The sequence below is a fragment of the Caenorhabditis elegans genome, chromosome V, assembly GCF_000002985.6.
Source record: "Caenorhabditis elegans chromosome V".
NCBI classification, from domain to species: Eukaryota; Metazoa; Nematoda; class Chromadorea; order Rhabditida; family Rhabditidae; genus Caenorhabditis; species Caenorhabditis elegans.
In genome coordinates this window covers 14,580,631-14,594,174 of record NC_003283.11, presented here as the reverse complement: position 1 = coordinate 14,594,174, position 13,544 = coordinate 14,580,631, and the positions used below count along the sequence as shown (strand labels likewise).

At 33.1% G+C, this 13,544-nt stretch overlaps 1 protein-coding gene and 1 pseudogene across 2 annotated transcripts; both read left to right on the top strand.

Annotated features, from left to right (window-relative positions):
- The first annotated feature begins 532 nt into the window (after nucleotides 1-532).
- On the top strand, nucleotides 533-2,701 carry R11H6.6 (annotated as a pseudogene). Its single transcript has 7 exons — nucleotides 533-639; nucleotides 707-866; nucleotides 965-1,054; nucleotides 1,111-1,251; nucleotides 1,303-1,452; nucleotides 1,498-1,555; nucleotides 2,358-2,701. Coding segments are annotated over exons 1-7 (1,050 nt in total).
- A 6,022-nt stretch (nucleotides 2,702-8,723) lies between these two features.
- Nucleotides 8,724-10,873, top strand: Y40H4A.2 (Serine/threonine specific protein phosphatases domain-containing protein). Its single transcript, NM_074208.5, has 6 exons — nucleotides 8,724-9,034; nucleotides 9,737-10,076; nucleotides 10,119-10,193; nucleotides 10,241-10,363; nucleotides 10,485-10,598; nucleotides 10,782-10,873. The coding sequence occupies exons 1-6, from the start codon at nucleotides 8,739-8,741 to the stop codon at nucleotides 10,833-10,835; spliced, it is 1,002 nt and encodes a 333-aa protein (NP_506609.2). The 5' UTR covers nucleotides 8,724-8,738; the 3' UTR covers nucleotides 10,836-10,873.
- Nucleotides 10,874-13,544: the final 2,671 nt, after the last annotated feature.

Here is a 13,544-nt window from a genome sequence, read left to right as displayed (position 1 = left end):
TGATCTACCATTGGAACTGGACTCCGCCCCTAATCTTTTCAAAGGTGTTATTTTTGTTGTGGTTGTCTCGTTGAAGGAAGGGGAGGAGTCTAGTCAGCAAGATAGATCAAAATAAAATTTTAAAAAATTTTGCGATCCATCGTATCTTTTCGATAATAATTATATTGCTTGCCCACAAATTAATAGTGATCTATGTGTGATCTCGCGAATTTTACACAAAACTATTTAAAATGAAGACTGAACGAGCGGCAATTCCGAGTAAATGCGCCTCCGTTTAAAATCGTAGATGTGAAAAAAAATGCTCTGTATGTTCCCTACCGTCTGCCTCCCTCACCCAATATCTATGTACTCCACTCAATTTCCGTGATCTCTTTCTCTGCCTCTCATCTATCTGACTCTTCCCAACTCGGAAATCCATTATTGCTGTTTTTTAAATATTTTGCTTTGCATTTGTTGTTTTTTTTGTTCCTCATTATTGTTTGATTTTATCATGCTTGATATTGAAATATCAGAACAGTAGCAAATAAGTATAAAAATGATAATTCAAAAAATTTCAGAATCCAAAGATGCCTTCTGGAAAAAAACGTCTGGCGACTATGGATCTGCAAAAAAATCAAAAAGAAAAAAAAAAAGAATTTCACGGTGTGAGTGTTTACAGTAAATCGAGAAGAACGATATAATGTCGATTTTAAATTCTCGAATATTTCAGCGAAGAACGCGGCCTTCTCAACAAAGTGAAACCGTCACATCCGCCTCCAGTCATCAACGGAAGAGCCTATGCCTTCTTCCTGGCGGCAAGTGCAATCTATCCACACGACCTGATCCTAGATGACTTCTCACCACGGTCACCAAGCGTCTACAAGACAAAAGTAAAAAAAAATAGGATTGGTGTATGATACTGAGAATTCAAATTTTGTGGTAGGAAAAGTTTGATGAGACTATTGGTATTATTTTGCCATTTTTTTAGGTTGAGGATCAGATGGAGTACAAGGCTTGCTCGTATTATCTTGTGTATTCCGATTCTACCACGCCAAAGGAACCAAGAATGCGAAAAAAGGTAATGGAAGTTACATTATTTGATGTACATACATTAACTGACCGTTTGATTTTCAGATCTATTACGTGATGGACGCGCATACCAAGACAATTATAAGTCACGCATTGGTACTCTACGACTATTTGTACGACGGCTGTCTTCCAAATCTGAAAGTTTTTCAGTACAAGCCCATTAATAGAAGCGACTTCCCAATCTTGGTATGTTATTAATGGACCGGAATAGTGACTTGATAACAATAAAAATTACAGAATCAAAATGGCTATGATGTTCCGGGTGAAAACGACAAATTCCCATTCAAGATGCCAGCTGAAACAGCAACGGATGGAGCTTGTCGATTTGAACTTTTGGAAAGACAGCAATTGGCAACTCCACTACTTGGTCAATCAATGCGGTTTGGTGTTAGTTTACTGTCAGAAAGCCGAGTTAAATATATTTATTTTCAGCGAACAACTTGGGTGTCTAAACCCCAAAGTTCCGAAACTTCCACCAATCATCGCTGAAGTATGAATGGGTTCCGTGGTCGGATAATGCTGGCTCCAATTTTTGTAAGTGCTATAAGTAAAGAGTGTGGACACTACAAAGTTATGAGACTTTCAAGTTTCTATAATATCGTTGTATTGTCTAACAGATTATGTTGAGAAATCACCCTTAAATGTTGAATATTTCAGATGAAACTACAGAAAGCCCACTTGGATTTAATCTTCTCAACAAGCTGCGCGTCTGCAAGAAACATCACTTTGAACCTGCCGAATTCAAGTAACACAACTTCACTGCGACGCTGCTGAACTGTAAACGTCTGTCCAAGAAAAGTATTTACGCGAAAAGAGATGGATACCAACTACACTAAAAATGGAGATCTACCGCAGTGACTTCAAAGGAGTGGGCTATAAAAATACTGTCAACTGATGACTGGTTCTCCTGCTAATCTTAAGACTTTCAAGAACAAGGTTTCCGTCCGCTGAAATTTCTACAATCGAGGATACAGCAAAAACCATGTACCAGAAATATGGTCTACATCTGAGCCCACGGAAGCTGTCAAATATAAAACTCCGGCAACGACCAACTTCAGCTAATAGTAAGCACAAGCAACGACACTTCTTATTCTGAGCTGATGGCGCCAAATATGTTGTCTTCTGTTTAAATAATTTAAACTAGTGAAGTTTTACGAACCTGCTTTGAAAATGAATTTTTTCGTGTATAAAATGTTTCAAGTCAATCGTGGATCTTTATTGAAGATAAGAACAAGAAAACGTACAAAAAAAAACACTTTTTTGTAGTATGATTTAGTGATTTTCTATTACAGAAACAGTGCGCCCAAATGCTATGGGATCCACAGTCTCCTCAGCTGGAAATCGGTTTGTTGGCGCGATTCTCGTGCATTGCGTGGGAATTCGAGAAATATCCGAAAACGCAAAATTTTGTGTTTTTTCTTCATTTTTTAATTTCATCAAGTTCAATCGAAGACTATATTTCAAATGGAAAACAGTTTTAAACCGAAAATTGATAATGAACATGAAAATTTCGATAAAAACTCAATTTTTGGTTGATTTTACTTTTCTAGGCAGTGTCTTTATTTTTGCATTAAATTCGGAATTTCTTTTTTCTCCACCTTCCTTTCAGTCATATGAACAATCGCTAGCTAAGTAAAAACCAGGAAACCGACTTTAAAGTAGCAAAAAAAGAAGGAAATCACTTTTCAGTGGTAAAATTTTCCCACGCTCACGAGAAACGCGCAAACCCCCTTGCTGGGTCATTTCCACGCGAGGAGACTGTGCTCAGGTATGTTTTGTTTTCAGTTTTTTTCAGTTGTTCGAAAATTTCAAATTATAGGCGATTGGGCACCACTAGGGCTGGCATACCGGACACCTGGTCGTGCAGAATTCAACCAAAAACCATCTTTTTCAAAAATAGAAAAGTATGGGAAAATCATATGAAGTCATTCTTTTTTATTTTATAGAACTGTTCAGCACAACCAAATATACCAGAAAATGCCAAACAAAGTACGCTAGCTTGTACGGAAGTTAATTTTAAAAAGTTCAGAAATTAACCAGAAGCTATTATTTTCAAAAATTCAAAAGTATGGGAATATCATATGAAGTCATTCTTTTTTATTTTATAGAACTGTTCAGCACAACCAAATATACCAGATAATGCCAAACAAAGTATGCTAGCTTGTACGGAAGTTAATTTTTAAAAATTCAGAAATTAACCAGAAGCTATTATTTTCAAAAATTCAAAAGTATGGGAAAATCATATGAAGTCATTCTTTTTTATTTTATAGAACTGTTCAGCACAACCAAATATACCAGAAAATGCCAAACAAAGTATGCTAGCTTGTACGGAAGTTAATTTTTAAAAATTCAGAAATTAACCAGAAGCTATTATTTTCAAAAATTCAAAAGTAAGGGAAAATCATATGAAGTCATTCTTTTTTATTTTATAGAACTGTTCAGCACAACCAAATATACCAGAAAATGCCAAACAAAGTATGCTAGCTTGTACGGAAGTTAATTTTTAAAAATTCAGAAATTAACCAGAAGCTATTATTTTCAAAAATTCAAAAGTGAGGGAAAATCATATGAAGTCATTCTTTTTTATTTTATAGAACTGTTCAGCACAACCAAATATACCAGAAAATGCCAAACAAAGTATGCTAGCTTGTACGGAAGTTAATTTTTAAAAATTCAGAAATTAACCAGAAGCTATTATTTTCAAAAATTCAAAAGTATGGGAAAATCATATGAAGCGTTTCTTTTTTATTTCAAAAAACTGTTCAGCATAGTTAAATGTACCAGAAAGTGCCAAACAAAATATGCTAGCTTGTACGGAAGTTAATTTTTAAAAATTCAGAAATTAACCAGAAGCTATTATTTTAAAAATTCAAAAGTATGGGAAAATCATATGAAGTCATTCTTTTTTATTTTATAGAACTGTTCAGCACAACCAAATATACCAGAAAATGCCAAACAAAGTATGCTAGCTTGTACGGAAGTTAATTTTTAAAAATTCAGAAATTAACCAGAAGCTATTATTTTCAAAAATTCAAAAGTAAGGGAAAATCATATGAAGTCATTCTTTTTTATTTCAAAAAACTGTTCAGCATAGTTAAATGTACCAGAAAATGCCAAACAAAGTATGCTAGCTTGTACGGAAGTTAATTTTTAAAAATTCAGAAATTAACCAGAAGCTATTATTTTCAAAAATTCAAAAGTAAGGGAAAATCATATGAAGTCATTCTTTTTTATTTTATAGAACTGTTCAGCACAACCAAATATACCAGAAAATGCCAAACAAAGTATGCTAGCTTGTACGGAAGTTAATTTTTAAAAATTCAGAAATTAACCAGAAGCTATTATTTTCAAAAATTCAAAAGTAAGGGAAAATCATATGAAGTCATTCTTTTTTATTTTATAGAACTGTTCAGCACAACCAAATATACCAGAAAATGCCAAACAAAGTATGCTAGCTTGTACGGAAGTTAATTTTTAAAAATTCAGAAATTAACCAGAAGCTATTATTTTCAAAAATTCAAAAGTATGGGAAAATCATATGAAGCGTTTCTTTTTTATTTCAAAAAACTGTTCAGCATAGTTAAATGTACCAGAAAGTGCCAAACAAAATATGCTAGCTTGTACGGAAGTTAATTTTTAAAAATTCAGAAATTAACCAGAAGCTATTATTTTAAAAATTCAAAAGTATGGGAAAATCATATGAAGTCATTCTTTTTTATTTTATAGAACTGTTCAGCACAACCAAATATACCAGAAAATGCCAAACAAAGTATGCTAGCTTGTACGGAAGTTAATTTTTAAAAATTCAGAAATTAACCAGAAGCTATTATTTTCAAAAATTCAAAAGTAAGGGAAAATCATATGAAGTCATTCTTTTTTATTTCAAAAAACTGTTCAGCATAGTTAAATGTACCAGAAAATGCCAAACAAAATATGCTAGCTTGTACGGAAGTTAATTTTTAAAAATTCAGAAATTAACCAGAACCTATTATTTTCAAAAATTCAAAAGTAAGGGAAAATCATATGAAGTCATTCTTTTTTATTTTATAGAACTGTTCAGCACAACCAAATATACCAGAAAATGCCAAACAAAGTATGCTAACTTGTACGGAAATTAATTTTTAAAAATTCAGAAATTAACCAGAAGCTATTATTTTCAAAAATTCAAAAGTAAGGGAAAATCATATGAAGCGATTCTTTTTTATTTTATAGAACTGTTCAGCATAGTTAAATGTACCAGAAAATGCCAAACAAAATATGCTAGCTTGTACGGAAGTTAATTTTTAAAAATTCAGAAATTAACCAGAAGCTATTATTTTCAAAAATTCAAAAGTAAGGGAAAATCATATGAAGTCATTCTTTTTTATTTTATAGAACTGTTCAGCATAGTTAAATGTACCAGAAAATGCCAAACAAAATATGCTAGCTTGTACGGAAGTTAATTTTTAAAAATTCAGAAATTAACCAGAAGCTATTATTTTCAAAAATTCAAAAGTATGGGAATATCATATGAAGTCATTCTTTTTTATTTTATAGAACTGTTCAGCACAACCAAATATACCAGAAAATGCCAAACAAAGTATGCTAGCTTGTACGGAAGTTAATTTTAAAAAGTTCAGAAATTAACCAGAAGCTATTATTTTCAAAAATTCAAAAGTATGGGAATATCATATGAAGTCATTCTTTTTTATTTTATAGAACTGTTCAGCACAACCAAATATACCAGATAATGCCAAACAAAGTATGCTAGCTTGTACGGAAGTTAATTTTTAAAAATTCAGAAATTAACCAGAAGCTATTATTTTCAAAAATTCAAAAGTATGGGAAAATCATATGAAGTCATTCTTTTTTATTTTATAGAACTGTTCAGCACAACCAAATATACCAGAAAATGCCAAACAAAGTATGCTAGCTTGTACGGAAGTTAATTTTTAAAAATTCAGAAATTAACCAGAAGCTATTATTTTCAAAAATTCAAAAGTAAGGGGAAATCATATGAAGTCATTCTTTTTTATTTTATAGAACTGTTCAGCACAACCAAATATACCAGAAAATGCCAAACAAAGTATGCTAGCTTGTACGGAAGTTAATTTTTAAAAATTCAGAAATTAACCAGAAGCTATTATTTTCAAAAATTCAAAAGTAAGGGAAAATCATATGAAGTCATTCTTTTTTATTTTATAGAACTGTTCAGCACAACCAAATATACCAGAAAATGCCAAACAAAGTATGCTAGCTTGTACGGAAGTTAATTTTTAAAAATTCAGAAATTAACCAGAAGCTATTATTTTCAAAAATTCAAAAGTAAGGGAAAATCATATGAAGTCATTCTTTTTTATTTTATAGAACTGTTCAGCACAACCAAATATACCAGAAAATGCCAAACAAAGTATGCTAGCTTGTACGGAAGTTAATTTTTAAAAATTCAGAAATTAACCAGAAGCTATTATTTTCAAAAATTCAAAAGTAAGGGAAAATCATATGATGTCATTCTTTTTTATTTTATAGAACTGTTCAGCACAACCAAATATACCAGAAAATGCCAAACAAAGTATGCTAGCTTGTACGGAAGTTAATTTTTAAAAATTCAGAAATTAACCAGAAGCTTTTATTTTCAAAAATTCAAAAGTATGGGAATATCATATGACGCCATTCTTTTTTATTTTATAGAACTGTTCAGCACAACCAAATATACCAGAAAATGCCAAACAAAGTATGCTAGCTTGTACGGAAGTTAATTTTTAAAAATTCAGAAATTAACCAGAAGCTATTATTTTCAAAAATTCAAAAGTAAGGGAAAATCATATGAAGCGATTCTTTTTTATTTTATAGAACTGTTCAGCATAGTTAAATGTACCAGAAAATGCCAAACAAAATATGCTAGCTTGTACGGAAGTTAATTTTTAAAAATTCAGAAATTAACCAGAAGCTATTATTTTCAAAAATTCAAAAGTATGGGAATATCATATGAAGTCATTCTTTTTTATTTTATAGAACTGTTCAGCACAACCAAATATACCAGAAAATGCCAAACAAAGTATGCTAGCTTGTACGGAAGTTAATTTTTAAAAATTCAGAAATTAACCAGAAGCTATTATTTTCAAAAATTCAAAAGTAAGGGAAAATCATATGATGTCATTCTTTTTTATTTTATAGAACTGTTCAGCACAACCAAATATACCAGAAAATGCCAAACAAAGTATGCTAGCTTGTACGGAAGTTAATTTTTAAAAATTCAGAAATTAACCAGAAGCTATTATTTTCAAAAATTCAAAAGTAAGGGAAAATCATATGATGTCATTCTTTTTTATTTTATAGAACTGTTCAGCACAACCAAATATACCAGAAAATGCCAAACAAAGTATGCTAGCTTGTACGGAAGTTAATTTTTAAAAATTCAGAAATTAACCAAAAGCTGCTATTTTCAAAAATTCAAAAGTATGGGAAAATCATATGAAGCGATTCTTTTTTATTTTATAGAACTGTTCAGCATAGTTAAATGTACCAGAAAATGCCAAACAAAGTATGCTAGCTTGTACGGAAGTTAATTTTAAAAAATTCAGAAATTAACCAGAAGCTATTATTTTCAAAAATTCAAAAGTAAGGGAAAATCATATGAAGTCATTTTTTTTTATTTTATAGAACTGTTCAGCACAACCAAGTATATCAGAAAATGCCAAACAAAGTATGCTAGCTTGTACGGAAGTTAATTTTAAAAAATTCAGAAATTAACCAGAAGCTATTATTTTCAAAAATACAAAAGTAAGGGAAAATCATATGAAGCGATTCTTTTTTATTTTATAGAACTGTTCAGCACAACCAAATATACCAGAAAATGCCAAACAAAGTATGCTAGCTTGTACGGAAGTTAATTTTTAAAAATTCAGAAATTAACCAGAAGCTATTATTTTCAAAAATTCAAAAGTATGGGAAAATCATATGAAGCGATTCTGTTTTATTTCAAAAAATTGTTCAGCACGACCAAATATACCAGAAAATGCCAAACAAAGTATGATAGCTTGTACGGAAGTTAATTTTTAAAAATTCAGAATTTAACCAAAAGCTGCTATTTTCAAAAATTCAAAAGTAAGGGAAAATCATATGATGCTATCCGGATCCTCCATTTGAGCGGGTTGGGGCACCGATTTCCAATTACACAACCTCACTGCAACGCTAACTGTACATGTCAAATGTAAACTTCTATTTGAATAATTAGTATCAAAATAACACAAAATTGAGTTTTTTCCTTCAATTTCATGCAGTAAGACCGCACGAACCTTATCCAAAAAATAAACTTCTGTCATTTTTGTCAGTCATTTTAGCGCTCTAAAAAATACAAACAATTATCGCATTTTTCTGAGAGGAGAGAGACAAAAAAGAAGGGGCATTGTTTTCTCATTTAGTTAAATACTTAGTTAGGGGGCGTTCACTCCAATAGGGGAAAATTTGTTAAAGCAGAAAAACAGAGAAAGAAAATGGGATTTGTCGCACACTTCCTGGTAAAAATGTTGCTGGTTTATATCATAGAGTAGGGAAGCGCCGAAAATAGTTCGTGAACTTTCTAATTTCCTATTAAATTTTTCACGTTGGTTTTTATTAGGAATTGTGATGTTTATCGGATTAAAAACGTTTCAATTTATTTTTTAACAAAATCATTTAACGATTTTGAAATGATCCAAGAATCTGAACGAGTTGATCAAGACGAAGACAGCGAGAATGATCAAGAAAGAGTGGCATATCTGAAGGCATTCATATCCCGTCTGATGACTGCTCCAATGAAAGAAAAGTCTCCAGCCGAGGTGGATGTTACAGTTTCTAAAGAAGAAATTAGAATTATTTCAAATTATGCGGCAGCATCGTTTGGTTCATTCAGTACTTTGATGAGAGTCGATGAAGATTGTCTTCCGGTTCATATTGTTGGAGATTTGCACGGACATTTCGGTGATCTACGGCGAATTTTTGGAATGTAAGTGTGAAAGAGGCCCCTCAAATTATTTCACAGAAACAATTGGTTCAGAATTATAAAGGGTCTCTCATCAAAAATTCCTCGTACATCGCAAACATGAAATTGTTGATTGATTGAAATACGATGACATGTTTCCTAGTATTTTCCCTTTACAATTGTTTCTGTCCGCGTGTACCAAAAAGAGGAATTTCTGTTGATTATAGGCACCCTTTACAATTTAGAAATCCAGAAAGTACTCATATTCATGAAATAGTTGAATTGGACAGAAAATTTTGCAATTTATGGAACAATGGTACGGTACGGTACCCGGTCTCAACGCGACAAAAAGTTTTACATGAATGCCCCCAAAAAACGTGTGTGCCTTTAATGAATAAAGTAGTTTCTACCCGTTCTTTCATAATTTTATCGATTTTTCTTTTTTTGTATATTTGTTTTACGTGTAATAATAATTCTAAAAAATCAACTTTTCAACAAATCAATCGATAAAAATCTTGCTACTGTACTCGTTAAAGGTGCCCTCTCACAGCATTCATTTAAAATATTCCGTTCGCGTCGAGACCCGGTACCGTATTCATGCATAATAAATTGAAAAATTTTACATTCGAGCAATCAACATCGCGAAAAACTGAATAAACAAATGAAAATGTATTCTTATGTCCTCAAAAAAGCTCCTTTCATCATTTTTAACGAACAATCTTTTAGACATGGTGCACCGGGAATCTCTCACTACGTATTCCTTGGTGATTACGTGGATCGTGGTCGTCAAGGAATTGAAACTGTCATGCTTCTGATGGCCTATCATTGCTTGTATCCAGATCATTTGTTCCTGTGTCGTGGAAACCATGAAGATTATAACACCACAATGACCTATGGATTCTTTGATGAATGTCGTATGAAGTACGGGAAAAAGGGTACACTTGCATGGCTTCACATCATTAATGCATTCAATCATTTGCCGCTGGCCGCTCTGATTTTGGATAAAGTTTTGTGTATGCACGGAGGTATTTCACCGCATATTCAAAAGTTGGAGGATATTGATAAGGTAGTAAACTAAACATTAAATAATTAATTAATTTTTTTCTAGATCCAACGTCCTACGTTCATTCCATCGTACGGTCTCGCTTGTGATTTGGTTTGGTCGGATCCTGAGAAAACTTCTGTAACCAGCCAACCACAATTGATTTCAAAATCATCTTAAAATTTCAGAATGTTGGCTGGTCACTCTCAGCTAGAGGAATCTCTTTCTCCTTCGACGATATCACTATCGAGAAGTTTTGCCAAGATAATGGTCTTGATCTGATTGTCAGAGCACATCAGATTTCTAGTGAGGTGCATACATTTCTAGAAGCTATAAAAATTTGTATAAAAAGTTTTTTATTGTTTTAGCAGTATGCATCAGTAAACATTAATTTTTGATCGTAGCATAATTTACTGAACTTCTATTTTTAAGATGATTCGAGGTGGCCACAAATGGCATGCAAATGGACGAATGGTTACAATTTTCTCAGCCGCCAACTACTTGAGCATGGGAAACGATTCTTGTGTGATTCGTATTGATGAGCAGGTATAAATGATTTCGTACCCATGAACCATTCGACTCTATTTTAACTGATCATCTAGAATTAGCCGTATAGCGTGAATTATATCAGTGTGAGACGGGCAGGTTTCATTCAGGCCTCTAACCCCTGAAACCTACCATGGAAGCCCTAGTCAACAATAGTTAAATTTAAAATATTGATTCTTTCAGAAAACCATGCAATTCTGTCTGCTCCGTCCTGTGAAGAAGTCGCCAAAACACTAATCCAACTCTCGCTTCCAAATAAATTATTTTCGGTACAATACTTTCTTGGTATTCATATTCTTCATTTCTTGCTACCTTTTTGTTTCCCTCTACTTTCCCGTAGAACTGATCAACAAAAATCGTTTAAGGAAATTAGTCAGAAAACGAGAAAAAATTAGACATCATTGCTAATGAAAATTCATTAATCGATCTCTCTTATTCTCTCTCTCTCTCTCTCTCTCTCTCTCTCTCTCTCTCTCTATATGTGTTGCTCATCAGTCGAGAAAAGTAATTTCTTGGATGGGGCCATGCCAATTCCAATGTCAATCCTCATTAACATATTCAAACACGGGGCGGCTCTCTGGGGCACCGAGCTTTTTTTTTTGCTTCTTCCATTTCTCTCCTGAGTTCTTTCATTCATTTATCGTCATCATCATCATCATCATCATAAGCATCATGAGCAACATCTCCACTTCTCGTGAGCATCTCCTCCTGTCTCTATTCAAAATATAATCGGGTTCCACATCACTGACGACATCGATGGGCCACCAACTTGTCTCGTAAACTTTGAAAGCTCCAATGATGTTTCTTTTTTCAAATTTAGGTCAAAAATATCTCAAATTATCCATCTAGCGTTGTTTGGATTAGTTTAAAGAGGGCAAAGGTAAGTTATGTAGATTTTCATAGATCAGACCTACCCGGAACTTTACGCATTCATCAGAATGTGTAGAGCTTACGCAAGTAAGTGTAGGTATGATAATACTATTGATTAAATTAGGATTGATAAAGTTCTACATTGGAAGTTGAGTTTATGAAGTTCAGAATCTCAAAACTCTTAAGATCTTCCTTATCTTGATAATGATGATGCTGACATTTAGAGTAGGAATTCCCGTGGGCTCACGCTGCCATTTCAGAATTGCACATAATATTCCCAGTAGGGCTACTGAAGAACCTAGCCCCTTGTAACACCTATGGTAAAGTCTAGTTTCAATAATCAACCCATAAGTAAATTTAAGGAATCAAAGCCTTATCTTTTGACAGCTATATAGTTAATTTCCGATATGTCCAATAAAAGCTTTGGAGCACTTCCCTTGTGGACTCATAATGCTCACATCGCCAACTTAAATGGGCGGAATGCGTACACCGCAACTGGTAAACAGGCGGTTACTGTAAAATCAATAGACCACAGTTAGTGCCAAAACTTTAAATATAAACAGCCATATTCAACCTTGGTGGCCTTACAAAAAAGGATAGCTTTTTCGAAGGCGTTTTCCGACAAATGCATGATCACTACACCGTGGAATGTTTGAAACATATTAAGTATTTTCATTATAAACAATACTAAGTAGATCTAATTTTTGATTTTCAAACTCTGAGGTGAGAGGGTGGACATTAGTTGAACGTAACGATCAAAGTGCCAATTCATTCTTCCGATTTTCCATTTCTTCTATTCATTGCCTAAAAACGGACTTTCTGTGCTCATCGGCTATTCCGATTTATCTTCATGTCTTCTTCTTTCTCTTCTTCATTTTCTCCTTCTCATTCCCTTCTCATTTTCTCATATATCCATTCCTTTTCAATCTTTTAATTTCTCTTCTCCGTTTTTTTCCACTTTCATCCATCCACAAAAACCGGACGATCATCTGGTGCTCTCCTCTGCTGCTTCTCACAACCGACCGGTGTGGTGCTGGTGCTCATTCGACCGTGTAGATGGCTCCATGAGACCTCGTTTCGGAATATATGACACGCTTCCGGATACATACGTCTTCTCTTTCCCTTCACTGTCCTTCTTCACCAATGTTATTCCTGGATTGAGAGAAAGATCTATTTTTTTCCTTCTGTGATGGTCAATACTTTACAGAGACAACGACGTCCACAATTCGAAGAAGACGTCAGAGCAGACGGAACCCCTGAATATATTTTTTTTTGGATGGGTGGTCGAAAAGCTCTTTCTCTCTGTCCCGTCCGCCTTCTAGACCCGTCATTCACACCTGGTTCCATTTCTTTTCTTTTTTTTCCGCCTTCTAAAATATTTTCACCACTTTTTGGAGGTGTCATCGAGATTTGTGGTTTTCTTTTTTTCACGACAAGCCCAAAAATAACCAATGACGCGGGCTAGTTTTTTGATTTTATTCTATCAGTAACACTTATTTTACTTTTGTTAAAAAGTATAATAAATTTTGGGCTACATAACAGGGCTTCAAACAAATAGTTTAACATCATAATCACCCCACTTTTTATTATTGAAGAAAAAGCATCGTTGGTAATGTCTTGAAAAATTGATGGGCCTAGTTTTTGAGCAACTTTTGCGACTATTTTTTTTCTATGTTTTTGATCTAAGATTATTTAAACCATTTTTTAGGTTAATTTTATGAAAATTATCAACCACAATTTTTGGTTTTGGTCTATTAAAACATACATATCTTATTGTTAGGTTTTTTGCTATATGATGTAAAAGTTTTCATTAGTAATATTTATAAAATAACATTCTAGTCTCTATGAACTCATGATCTCTTTTTGAAACTCTTCTGTATAGTTGTTACATTTGTGTAATAAAAAGTAGGTCCCAACAAATATTGCAAAGAAGAAAAGTCAAAAAGTGTTCAATTTCAAGTTTTTAAATTGTTCATTATCTCATTCTGAGCCAATCCACAAACTTTCCCACAGCACAGACGACTTCTAACTCTCAACGATAAAACGATTAAAAATTAGTCTTCTTTCACCCCCACG